Source organism: Falco biarmicus, chromosome 1, assembly GCF_023638135.1.
Source record: "Falco biarmicus isolate bFalBia1 chromosome 1, bFalBia1.pri, whole genome shotgun sequence".
Taxonomy (NCBI): Eukaryota; Metazoa; Chordata; class Aves; order Falconiformes; family Falconidae; genus Falco; species Falco biarmicus.
This window is the reverse complement of record NC_079288.1, coordinates 44,141,771-44,154,893: the sequence shown is the minus strand read 5'-3', so window position 1 is coordinate 44,154,893 and position 13,123 is coordinate 44,141,771. Positions and strand designations below refer to the sequence as shown.

The window sequence follows — 13,123 nt, the reverse complement described above, 5'->3', positions numbered from 1 at the left end:
CGCAGACCCCGCCACAAAATGGCGGCTCCGGCGCTAGAGCCCGGCAGGGGCCGCGGCCGCTCACCCGCCGGGCAGGGGGCGGCTCCCAGCATCCTCCGCTCCGCCCCACGCGGCCGGCGCAGCGCTGCAGGGCCACCGGTCAGACTGGGGCAGCTCCGCGCCCCGCCCCCATGGCGCCGTCTCCCGCCCCCCGCCTGCTCTGACTGGGAAGAGGCGGTGTCAATCCCGCGGCTTCCCCAATCGCCAACGCGTCCCTCCTCGCCCCTCCCTCCGCTGCCGGCTTCCACTTCCTGGGAAGTTGGCGGTTGGCAGCAGCCGTTGGAGTTCGGAGCTCGCGGGGTATTCGGCTCTCTCGCCGTGGCCCGTAGCCCCTCGGCAGCAGGGCTCGCTGCCGCCGAGCTGGAGGCAGCGGGGCAGCAGGAGGAGTCGGAGGCGCCCAGCCGGGCCGCCACCGAGCCGGACCCGGGGCAGCGGGAGGAGCCGGGGACGCCCAGCCGGGACGCCGGCGAGCCGGGACCGGGGCAGCGGGAGCGGCGGCCTCGGCCGCTCGCCTGCTTGTCGCAGATGGAGGCCAGCCTGACGTGCGCCGTGTGCTTGTCCCTCTTCGAGGAGCCGGTGACGCTTCCCCAGTGCTCGCACAACTTCTGCCGGGACTGCGTGCTGGAGTGCTTGGCCTCGGCCGAGGCCGCCCGCCTGCAGCAGCAGCAGCGGGGCCAAAGCCAGGCCCGCCTCTCCCGGGGGGGGCCGGGGCCGGGCGGCGGCGGGGCCGGCGCCCGGGTGTCCTGCCCTCTGTGCAGGAAGCTGTGCCCGCTACCCCGGGGCGGCGCCGCCGCGCTGCCCGTCAACACTACCCTGGCGGAAGTGGTCAAGCTCTACCGCTCTGGCACGGCCGGGGCCGCCAAGGGAGGGGAGGCAGAGCAGGGCCAGGGGCCCGGCCTGCTCTCTCCGCTGGCGCTCGGAGGAACTTGCCAGAAGCATCCAAGCCGGCTGGTGCAGCTCTACTGCCGGATGTGCCGCCAGGCGGGGTGTGGGCAGTGTGTCTCTGAGGAGCACCGAGGCATCTTCCACTCCGTCAACCTCATAGACACGGTCTACCAGGAAGAAAAAGTAAGCGCGCGCGTCCCCTCCGCGCAGGGTCCACGGGCCATCCCACCGGGCCCGCGTTGCTCTTACTCAGAACCGCAGGGAAAAGCCCTCTGTGGTGGGCTGCAGTCTTTGCTGAAAAAAACATACTGCTGCTGAGAGTTTATTCCGTGCCTGGATCCATTTTTTCCAAGTTCAGGAAAATGCTAGTCCTATTATCAAAAATGAGAAAAGAAAAAAAAAAACCACAAACCAAACCAGCCCACCCACAGATAGGTTGTTTATAGACCCTCTGAACTGTCTTAGGTAACTTGGGTCATAGATAATGACATATTTAGAAATAGATGGATTAGGTAAGTAATTTAATAAATGTAAAACCCAAATACATTCTGGCTTGCATGAGGAAAGCAACTGCCTGGCCTAATGGTTGTTGGCTGATTGCAGTGGTAGCTGTGATTTTTGCTAAAATACTAATTATCACTAGCTTTTCATGTCCTGTGCAAATTGTGTTCAGGGTGGTATGTCATACCTGTATGTCATACGTACACATACAGTGCGGTAATTGAAACAACTGTGGGGCAGCAATGAAGAGCATAGGTATAAAAATGTAAGTGCAGCACTGACTTCCTTAAGCCAAAAGTTGTTTTTGCACTGACTTCCCTTCTGCCTTTCCCATCACCAGTTGTGTGCCACTTGGGGAAACCAGGGGAAAAGTCTTTACACTAGACCTTGTAGGTAAAACTTAGTGATAATGTAATGAGGTAAAGAAGGAAAAAGCCTTGATAATCTTAGTTTAAAACCAAACAGAAATAACTCTGTTGCAGGCAAGTTTTCTATTTTATCAGTGTGAGGTGAAAAAAAAAAAATTAGTATTACACAGTTGCTTGTCAAATTGGAACAGCAGAATTAAAACATAAGTTGTGATAGATGTGTGTGTGAGGGGAGGGGTGAGGTTAAAAAAAAACGGCTGAGGGAAACAATGTTTTAACTATAAAGTAATCCTGTAGCCATGCTAGCAATATGTATTGTAGGTGAGCCTAGAAACATTGCTTTGACAGAACTAGCAGAAGGAAGTTTGTCTACTGATCCAGGAGAGCCTTAAATATTAAAGTGATGTTTTGAGTCAAAACCCTTGTTTAATACATTGTACAGAACATCTCATGATTTGATTCTTGATAACAACTGACATTTATGGAGTGAATAAAGTCGTAATAATATGTTTCAATTGTCTTGCAGTTAACCTTCTTCAGCAGTCTGAAAAAAATGAGAATAATAAATGAGAAGCTGATGAATGAAATCTCAAGTCAACCAAATGATACAAATGTGAGTTACAGATGCTGGATATTATTAATATATATATACACATGTGTGTGTGTGTCTTTGTTTCTGCTATCATGATAGGTTAATCACAACATGAAGCATACTTGTGCTTCTTGTGGCATGGACGTGTTCTGAGTTTAAAGGAAGTGACCCCATGTAGACACTGCTACTGCATTTTCATCTGGTTTTATGTTCTTGTATTTCTAGATGGTGCAGAACAATGATGCAGAAATAATTGCACTGGAATTTGGAGAAGTTTTCAAGACTCTGGAATTGAAGAAATGGCAATTGCTAGAAGAAGTTGAAAATCAAAGAATTAAAAAAGAGAAAGAATTTCAGATTTGGAAGAAAATGAAGGAAACTCACAAGAAGACCATTGAGAATTTTTTGAAGGATTGTGAAAAGCTTGTCCATGAGTGTGATCCTCAGCGCTTCCTGGAGGTAATGGCCTTTTTGGTATTATTTGATCCCAGTTGTATAACAAACTTCAAATAGAGCCTGCTATACAGTAGATCAGGATTATGACTGAATCAGGAAAAACAAATTCAATTAATGAAAAAAGCAGACTAAAATTGTTGATCACTTTGTGCTTTTTTAAGTTTTTCATTTTAGAAAGGTTTGAAAAGCTATCTTTGCAGCTTATGAGTGTTTTTGAGTGAATTTAGTAGACACTTAGTTTCTTCACTGAATACTAATGACATTCATATTAGACTGTGTAGCTGTTGCTGTAAAACTTGCTATAACATGCTACCACCTGTGAAAGTAAGCTGCCTTGGTGCTAGTTAGTGAGTTATTTACTAGTACTGCTTTCAAAATTCTCATGTTTATTTGCTTTTTCATGTTTATTTTCAAATGCGTTCTGTATGAAGCATTTCTATTGCATTCTTAAACTTGTAAGATGTTAAAAATGCTTTCTCTGGAAAGACTGGAGCCAGAACTGGTAACTTGTCTGTGCTGCACAGTGGAGTACTGTGTTGGGATACCAGAGCTAAGGTGATTATACTGATACTAAAATCTGCTGTAAACTTTCCACTGAGGTGTGCAATGGAGATAAATCAGCCTATTCCAAGCTAACTTAGGTACTTCTGACATACACTGTACTATGTAGCATGTGTGCTTATGTATACAAGACCCTGAAAGTCTTCCTCATAGTGTTCAAGGGAACTGCAGAGAAAAATGCTGTTTCTGATTTAGAGATAAATGCTAGAGGAATCCAAGATACAAGCTTAATCTTCACTGTCACCTAAGCTAGTGTAGACCTTTTAATCTTATGTCAAACACTGTGGCTACAGTTGTATAGAATTTAGGCAGATGGTAGATACGGGGCAAAGTACTTAACTAACTGCTGAATTTTGTGTTTTCTTCAACTTCAAGGTTTATGTTTTCCTAAGAAACAGCGGCATGCTGCTGTTTTTTGTAATGGGTCTTTTTGCTGCCTTCATATAAATGAGAAGCTAAGAAAGGACTTAGTTTGAGTAAGTTTCTGGCACCAACTAGTTAAAGAAAATTTCAATTTTACACAAAGTTAAAGTGACTCCCACTTTTGGAAGAAATATTCTGAATCCAGTGATTAGTATGCTTTGAACTTAACACCTTCCCACCTGCCCACTGTAACAGTACACAACTCATTTCAGTGAGGTGGGCTTTTGTTACTGTTTTAAGATTCAGTATAGTGAGATCACTAGATTTTTATAGGGAAGCAGTTAGTCTATAATCCAGTCAGTTTTTTACTTTTCCTTGCCCATGCTTTGCAGTGTACTTCATACTGCTATTACCTGGCTGCTTTAAAAATAAAAGGCAGCCTTTTTAAATCTTAGTGTAACAGCATCTTGAGAGCAGTAGCAGAGGCTTCCCTCACCAAGAAATAGAAAATAGTCTTTCGTTTGAATGTTTACAAATAACTGAACATCTGAAATGGATTAGATAACCATATGGGTCATGAACTATTATTTGAATGTCTTCAATTGGCTCTGAAGAGGGTCTTTGACACAAAGTATTATAATATAAATCATTGCTGCAGGCATACTTTTTTTTTTTACATTTGGATGCTTTTTTCTTTTTTTCAATGTTAACAGGTTTATTTCCTATAGTTACGTGAAATGAAGTTTTGTTCAGTCTGAAGTATTTTGATAAAGCAATTATCTCCTCCTTTTGAGAGTTGGAGGAAAACTCATTCATATCTTACAAATTCTTGTTTTATTTATAGGTGGCCTGTGGCTTGAACACAAGGTATATATATATATTTTTTTATGCTTTGTTAGTTCTCTAGTGTAATTTTAAGATTAAAAGCTAAGAAAATGGTTACTTTAGATATGGTCAGATACAGCAATCTAACATGAAAATAGTATTTAGTAATTAAGACATTATAATGCTTTCAGATTTTTGGATGCTCCATATACAAAATTTTAGGTAACGTGTCCAGAATTTTAGTGATGTACTGTCTGAGATTAGAGATAATAACTTTTGAATTGGCCCCCTGACAAAAACTGAATATATGAATTCACTAATACACGGTGACTGGATATTTTTAGATGTCTTATTTAAACTTGGGAACCTGGAAGCATGCCTAGAGCATTTACAGAAATCTTGAAGTCTAAAGGCATGTATGGAGATTCTGCAGTGTCTTCATTTTTGTGTTTGCAGTGCACGTATCCTGTATATTTCTTTCTAATGATTCTTAATTACATTTCTTATCACTTTTCAAGCAGTGTTTAAGAAAGAATTTTGGAAATTAAGTTCTTTAAAATATGTTGTGGTTCAGACTGACATCAGCAATGCCCTCTGAAGAAAAAGTGTAATTTAGATTCAGGTACAGTACACCAGGAAGGGGGGCTGTGTGTAATGTTTTTTGCTGAACTGCAGGCACTACTTCTTGCAGTTTTCATTGCGTATGAAACCTATTTCAAATGAATTTTCAAGTAGTTTTAAGAAAAAAAATTAGAAAACTTCACATGTTATTACTTTTTTGGATTTCTTCTCAGTCTTAGTGATTTCTTTTTAAAGTATTTTTTCTGTATTAGGCCAGTGAAATTTAGTTGTTGGCATGTAAGCCTTAAGAAAAGTTTGTTTGCATTATTTTTTATTTCCTTTTCCAGAATGAAAACTCAGCTTGACCTGATGAATATAGCATCCAGCTATGAAAAACCACCAGAGTATACTCAAAAGAAGATGGATATCAAAGCTGTGGTTAATGAAATCTTGGCTTTGAAGTTGATGCCTGTTAATGTAGACATTGTTAAAGGTAAGGAAGAAGGACTCAATATAGGACAAGATTCAGGAAATCAGTAGGAACCTGTAACCTGGGGAACTAATTGCTAATAAACAATCTGTATGGTAAAAACATGCAAGTGTTCAGAAAGCATCTGAGAAAATGTATGGATGGTAAATTCATCAAGGGCTTTTAAATGCATTTTATAACTATACTTTCTGTAGAAAGTCCTTAGGCTGTATTTTTGGAACCTGGGGGAAGTATCCTTATAATCTTCCTACACAACAAGTACCACCACTGTTGGAAGTGTGTCACTGAACTAGATGGGCACTTCTTGTCACCATGCTAAATGTTAACTAAGCTCTGATTAAATGCTTTTACCTCATAGGAGAAAATGTTGGTCTTTGTATCCAGGCAGGCATCTCCAGGCATTCTGAAAACTTCTTATATGGGCCTCTTGCTTTATATTACAGAAGTTTCAGCAAGTACTAGGGCCACTTAAGGCAGTATAATTTTGTTCTTAATTGGAATCTATGTTTAGATGCATAGGAACCTTTCGGTATTTTTTCCATAAGTAATATGCTCACCATCAGTATTCTTGTGCTCCTTTCTAATAGATCTACCTTCTGGAGGAAATGAGAACTCAACAAAAAACACTCTGTTTAAAAGTAACGTACAGCAATGGCAGGACCAGAGGAACACACCCAACACATTTCTTGTAAGTTATTGACTATGGAGCTACAATACTGTACTATTTTGTTTATTTTGTAATATTGAAATGAAATGTAATGTCTGCTGTAAAACATTTTTCAGCCTGTAGCAGGACAGGAGGAAGCACTAGCAGACGGTAGCAGAATCTGTACTCATGTAATGTCAATGTCAGAAATGCCAGCATTTCAAAACATGAGTCATGAGGTATGATTGAACATCTGTTGTAAGTATGGCTAAGTTACTGTTTGTTATGACACAACTTTCTAAATAAGCTTTTGTAATCATTTTCAGTTTTCTTGGTAGAAAGTTACTCTTTCAATTCTAGAATATAAATCTGACTAGGTTATTAAAGCTGTCAGAATTTTACTCATCTTTTTTATTATTATTATTATTTTTCTTCAGAAAGCTGGAACTTAATCTTACTAGTGACATTAAATACTTATTTCTGTAGTTTAGTGTGGCTTTTGGAGTTAGATCTGTAGCTTTCTAATCCAAATAAGCTTCTCTGTTGCCTATTTGAAGAGAAAGTAATCTGCCTGTGCTCTGTTTTCTGAAGATAATAGAATTCACTCTTCTGAGACTACCTAAATTCCTGATAATTTGACGTGAAACTGAATCCAGTCTCTTTTGCTTCATTTCCAATGATCTAATTATACAACTAGATTTTTTTTTTCCACTTACTAGCGGTTCCATGTGGGTGGCTGAGTGAGTATTGTTCTGTACAGAATTATTTTAGTTACAGTTAGTGAAACATGGCTGGCAGTGAATCAAATAACGTATGTTCCGAGAATACCAATGGCAGATGATTAAATTAAAAAGTTGCTTAGGACCTTTAAATATAGAATTAATTGTTCTTTTGCTATATTATTTTGAAGAACATCTGTTTTCTATTCCTATTGAGAACAGTTTATATAGTTATTGTATCTAGTAAAAAAAAAACTAAATTGGTTTCAGATAGTTATTTTTCGTGACAATTTGAGAATTTGTCACTCAATGTCTAAGCTAGTATTTTTAGCCATTTCTGGTTTTGGCAGTGACTTTAAATTCAGTTTTCTGTAGCCTCCTATTTCAAAACCTACTTTGTTGTCAGTGTTCCCTGTGTATCTTGGTTGATTGTTTTTACAGAACTTTTTTCCGTAATGACTTGTGTTCTGTTGCCTTCTAGCACCAATGGAAAAATACATTATAAACGCTATACAATATATGAAAAGTTTTGTTCAATCTTAGGATTGTATGTGAATTTTATAACCACTGAATCCACAAATGCCATTTTACTGAATGGGATTCTTTGCTGTAATTGTAGGAGTTACGTTACAAATACTATATGGAACGTCAGAAGCTCACCAATGAGTTGAAGACACAAACTTTACCTGCAAATAAAGCCTCAGCAGTTACAAATTTATACTTTCCAAAGGACAGGTCCTCAGGAACTCCTGTACCTTCACCAATCAAAGCAAGTGACACGGATAAAGTAAAAATGGGAACCCTGCAAAGAGCAGAAGGCTTTGAGAGAAGCTTTTCTGAAACCAGTAATCACAGCATCCCGTGCACAAATATGAACTTTTCTGAAACAAATGGTGACCTAAAATCATTTCATGAGAGAAGCTCAAAGGAAGTAACCACTCCAGCCTTACCAGAAAACTCTAAAGACTTAGCAGTTAAAGAAAAATTGCCAATGCAGACATTAGCAGTTGTTTCCAATGAAATGGACACAAATTCTAGCAATTCATCTGGCTTGAAACCAGCAGAATCGGTAGCTGTAACTGTTTCAAATTCAGAATTTCTAGATGCTTCTGCAGAGAGACTTTCTGCTTCAGCATTTGCTTTCAGTGCACGTAACAGGTTATTACCCAGACTTACTAAAGATGCAGGTACATTTTCCGTTAAAAAGAAAGACAGGAAATCTGTTTTCCCTCAGTTTTATCTAGGTAAATGTGATCATGTGGATAAAACTGATAACCAGGATGAAAGCAAATTTAGAAAACATGGTCCTGTAACCAAAATCACAGTTTCAGACGTGTCAACCAGTCCTAATATTGATGCAGCAGAAAGTGAAAAGCCAGATTTTTCATTTCCCCTTAGCAATTCAGAAAGAGATTGTTTTGCAGGATCAGGAGTCAGCAATTCCTTTAAGGTTTTACCATTATCCTCATTTTTTAGCCAATCTGAGAAGCCATCTGACAAAAATACATCCTCTCACATGAAAGCAAAAACACTTGCTGCAAAAGAAACTGCAGAATGTGGTACACAGACACTGTGTTTCTCATGGAAACAAAAAGTTAATGCCTCAGAATCCATCACATCTGTGGCTTGCAGTACTTCAGAAACCACCACAGCAGCTGGGGTGAATGATGTCTCAGAGTCCCCCCTTCTCCCCAGTAACTGTGTATTTTCCTTCAAAAATAACTGTTTTCCGTTGCCTTCACAAGTATTTTCATTTGGAAGTATTGTCAGAAATACTTCTGATTCGCTGACTTCTTCAGTGTTTTTGTCTGGAAATGGTACTGAAAAAATGGAAAAAGAGACGATGAAATCTCCTGACAAAACACCTGTAAATCTAGGGAAGCCTGTATCTTCAGAGTGTGCACAGCCTGCTTCTAGCCCAAAATGTGAAGTTTTTGGTCTTCCTATGAACTCATCTAAGAAAACTAAGAGTACAGAAATGCTTGCTGATAGTAATTCTTGTAGTCAGCCTTTATGTTCAGTTGTCCTTCCTGTTCAAAACAAGAATGAATCGTCTGCTCAACTACTTACTACAGCAACAAAACAAGAAACAAAAGTAAAAGATGAAGAAAGTAAAACTGTTGCTGAAAACAGCTGTTCCTCTTCTAGGAAGGAAGATGAACCCGAGTCTGTACAGTTCCCAAATGCAGCTTGGTCTGTTCCCAGTGCATGCAACGATCCATCTTTAGGAGGTTCTGTGCTTACAGTAAATGAGGCAGGAGGAATGCCAAGTGACAGTGATTCTGATACTGAAGAGCTAAGTCAAACATCTGGCTCTACAGATACCAGCAGTGCATCAGAATATTTTTCTGTTGCCGAAGACAAGATATCTACTCGAAGAAAATCAGAGACATGAAGAGGGAGTGAAAAGGAAGATAACCATACTTAAGCTGGAATTAAATAACTGCTACTTAGCACATTAAAAACTGGGGATACCTGTGATTTTACAGCTGTTGTTCCTCCTGATTCTTGCCAATTCAGGTATCTCTGTGTTAGAAACAAGACTGCGTATCAGCAAGTACAGTATACTAAAGTGATTTTTATAGTATGAATCCAAACTGAAGAAACAACCAAAAATGTCGTGTTTTGTTAAAGACACAAGTATGACCACATATGCTGTATCTTTAAGAATGCAAGCCTCCCGAAAAGTGCCACTGGGGCACATGTGGGTGGTGGGGAACCGCGGTGTCCCAGAAAGCCAGGTCAGTCTTTCAGTACAGCAGCACTTGCACTAGGGTTAAATGAGTAAGAGTACAGACAACAGCATTCACCTTATAGGCAGGGAGCAGGGAGAGCCATGAAAATAAAGGATGTTGAAGGGCATTACTGAAGACTGTTTTGTGGATCTCCCTTTGGATATCTTCTTTTTCTAGGAGGTATTTAATGTATATTGGAAGTGCAGCTTCTAGTATAATTTCGATAATCTGGTTTATGCTTTTGAAATTGAAACACCATATCAGTGTTCTTGTTATATGTTACAGAAGAGTGTCAGCTATGTTTATGAAATGCTTTTATGAAAGGTAACAGTCACAACTAATTTTCGGTTCCTTTTGGCATCAGTTTGGGAATCAGTGGACAGATACTAACTTGGGGGTTTGATGAAAGCATTAGGAGAATATGGCTTTAAAATTCAAAGATCTCCTTTTTTGTGTAACAACAGGAAAAAAGGAAAATGGCATTTCTAAGTGTTAATGATCCAGAACTCATGGAATTTTCAGTCTGTGAAATATGACACAAAGGATAAAAGTACTACATTTTCTAATTTATTAACCATTTTTTTTGCATCCAAGAGATAATTTGCTTTAGCTGTTAGATTATGCAGATAGTAGTACCATTTCAGAATAAAGCTCCATTTCATTTAGCATTCACTCTCCAGCAAGAGCTGGTGCCAGATTTTAAATAAAATCATCCTGCATTAGGTGGATATGTCAACTGGCAAGTATTAGATCAGAATGCAGAATGTTTAATATCTCTTCAGAATTCACAGGCTACTAGAAGTTATCTTTAAAAAAAACACAAAACCAAAACCCAACAACTCCAAACTATCTTTGCAACTTCATAACAGAAATATTACTTAAATTTAAATCCCTGCAAGACTTGCCAATATATTTACTGTGACAAAATACTTAGAAATACCATTCTTGGTTTAGGAAACGTTGACCTAATTTTCAATTTGACTTGTGTTAAACTCTTGGCCTCAGTTTTTCTGTGGCAGTGCATTCTTCTCTTAAATATGCTGAAAAATAGTTCTAGAATTTACAAAATTTACTGATCTTCCCTTTGTGTCTGCATTACAGTATGGAAGGTGGTGAAAATTCTCTTCATTGTTACTTTTATAGTTATTTACGTTCATATCTTTACGTCTTACTGTATTTCATTTTTCTCCTAAGAATTGTTCTGCTTTTATCTCTAGACATTCTTGTCATGTTCTGCATCTGTAGGAGAGAAGTTTTAAAAAGGTATTAATTTAAATTACTGGAAGACAAAACGCTGAGTGTGATAACAGCAAGTGTGTCACGGATGGAGGCTGATCGCACTATAATGAAAACGAGATAAATGGAACAATTTTAGAGAGACAGATAAGGCACCTATAAAACTTCCTGCCAGAAGGCTGTAGAAAACATTTGTGTTTTGTGACCAAAAAAAAATAACCTAATGAGTTAGGGTAATTCAGAAGCCCTGTTGAGTTTCTTAAAATTGCTTATTTTCAACATATCTTCTGTTCATTTCTATTAATGCGTTTCATGAGAGTTTGATAAAATTAAAACTTTAAAGCATATACCTCATCTTTTAGTGAAAAGACCATTAGAGAATAAAGCAAATAGACTATGATAAACTGTTTTTGAAAGCAGATATTGTTGGTGTGTTGATTCAATACAGTCCTAGGACTGCTTCTCAAGCATGCTCAGTTCTTGTCCAAGTGCCTTATAGCTCAACATTAAGGTTTTACAGGGGAGATAAATGGTAAGCAGGATGTTTTATTTACAATAGGTCACAGTAAAATTACAGTCCATCCAGATACTAAATCAGTAGTTACTGGTTTTCTGATATTTTCACAAGTTGATTCCTTGGTCATTCTGACTCAATCATTTGGTCATCCTTCACCATTGACTCTTTACCAAAAGCCATTACAGGAGTGAGGTGCTTTTTTCATTATTACGTTATTAGAAGTGAAATGTTGACTGCTGTTACTAACGCTTTAAGAGACAGTGCAGTCTTCAATATATAAAAATAGTACCCTGTGATAGACCTAAAAAGTTTGTTTTTCACCCAGAATTTCATCCCCTACTGGTCAAATAACAGAACACAATAGGACCAATTTCTGACTTTATTCCAGTCTTCAATATATAAAAATAGTACCCTGTGATAGACCTAAAAAGTTTGTTTTTCACCCAGAATTTCATCCCCTACTGGTCAAATAACAGAACACAATAGGACCAATTTCTGACTTTATTCCTTGGTCAATTAATTGTGTCTTACCTAAAAAGACTACTCCATTTATTCAGGAAATATGAACAGAGAAAGATCTAAATAAGGTCATTTCTACCCTAGTTGAGGAACAGTTGTGCAGGATTTATCTACATATGGCATGACTCGCCAGACAGTAAAAAATAATTTGAGTAAATTTCATTTTCCAAGCAGAGTTAAAACAATCTTTTCTACTACTGTGTTCCATTGCTGTCATCAATTTGTTTCATACATTAAAAAACTGGAAGGAAAAAAGTTTTAAATAAGTTGATGGTAGGTCAGCAGCACTACCTGACTGCACAGAGGTTTGCCAGTACCTCCTAGCAACATTTTGCATGTGGTTTAATGCTGCATAAAAGAGATTTCAAGCCAAAGACTGACTTTGAACACCAGAGCTAATTCCAAGAAATGGGATTCTGAATTGTCCTTAATGCACGTTTTACTATCAATAGAGAAGAGGATAACTTACATCATTATCTTAGTCATCTTTGTGGCAATGAGGGCTGTTGTCAAAGCCCAGATTTCCTGGATTAGCTAAAATGTTAGTATGTATATATTTTTACAGACTACAAGTAGACTAAAATGTACTGTTATCCAGAAGAATTTTCAGGAATAGTTTGAAAATATTGTTGTAAACCTTGCTTTGCCCAGCAAGAAAACAAGAAAATAGCTAAGAAACTTATTTTACTAAGCTCAATAATTTGTATTGCAAGGGACTTTTTGACAAGTATGTTAGAGGTGTCCTGGATCTTCCTGACTCTTAATACAAGAGGAGAAAAATGAAGCAATTCTACATGTGGTTGGAACACTTCAATCACACTTGATTGTACTGATATAAAACCCTCTTTATATTGAAATTTTGTAGACTAAAACTGCAGACTGATTTCAAAGGTTTTATAATGCTTCATGAAGGTACTACTTTTAACTTAATAAGAGCCTTGGAAAATAATTAGAACAATTTATTTGATTGTAACTGCTGAACATCCTTTACAAATGGGCTGAGAGGCTAATCTTGCCAACTGTTAGAACTGTGACATTTGTTCAGTATATTTCGAGAGCTATTTTAACATATATATTGCTGCCTGGAAAAAAGAACGTGCAATTGAAAGA

At 38.8% G+C, this 13,123-nt stretch overlaps 1 protein-coding gene across 1 annotated transcript; it reads left to right on the top strand.

Moving 5' to 3' along the window:
• The first annotated feature begins 16 nt into the window (after window positions 1-16).
• On the top strand, window positions 17-11,396 carry LOC130147357 (uncharacterized). Its single transcript, XM_056334354.1, has 8 exons — window positions 17-1,107; window positions 2,320-2,406; window positions 2,611-2,844; window positions 4,610-4,632; window positions 5,499-5,644; window positions 6,229-6,329; window positions 6,425-6,526; window positions 7,626-11,396. The coding sequence occupies exons 1-8, from the start codon at window positions 19-21 to the stop codon at window positions 9,399-9,401; spliced, it is 3,558 nt and encodes a 1,185-aa protein (XP_056190329.1). The 5' UTR covers window positions 17-18; the 3' UTR covers window positions 9,402-11,396.
• The last annotated feature ends 1,727 nt before the right edge of the window (window positions 11,397-13,123 follow it).

Bases quoted from the DNA above. Each gene is read 5' to 3' on its own strand.
- LOC130147357 (XM_056334354.1), top strand. From the start codon at position 19: ATGGCGGCTCCGGCGCTAGAGCCCGGCAGGGGCCGCGGCCGCTCACCC. The intron at 5,645-6,228 runs GTAAGGAAGAAG...CCTTTCTAATAG, and splicing joins TAATGTAGACATTGTTAAAG to ATCTACCTTCTGGAGGAAAT. The intron at 6,330-6,424 runs GTAAGTTATTGA...AACATTTTTCAG, and splicing joins ACACACCCAACACATTTCTT to CCTGTAGCAGGACAGGAGGA.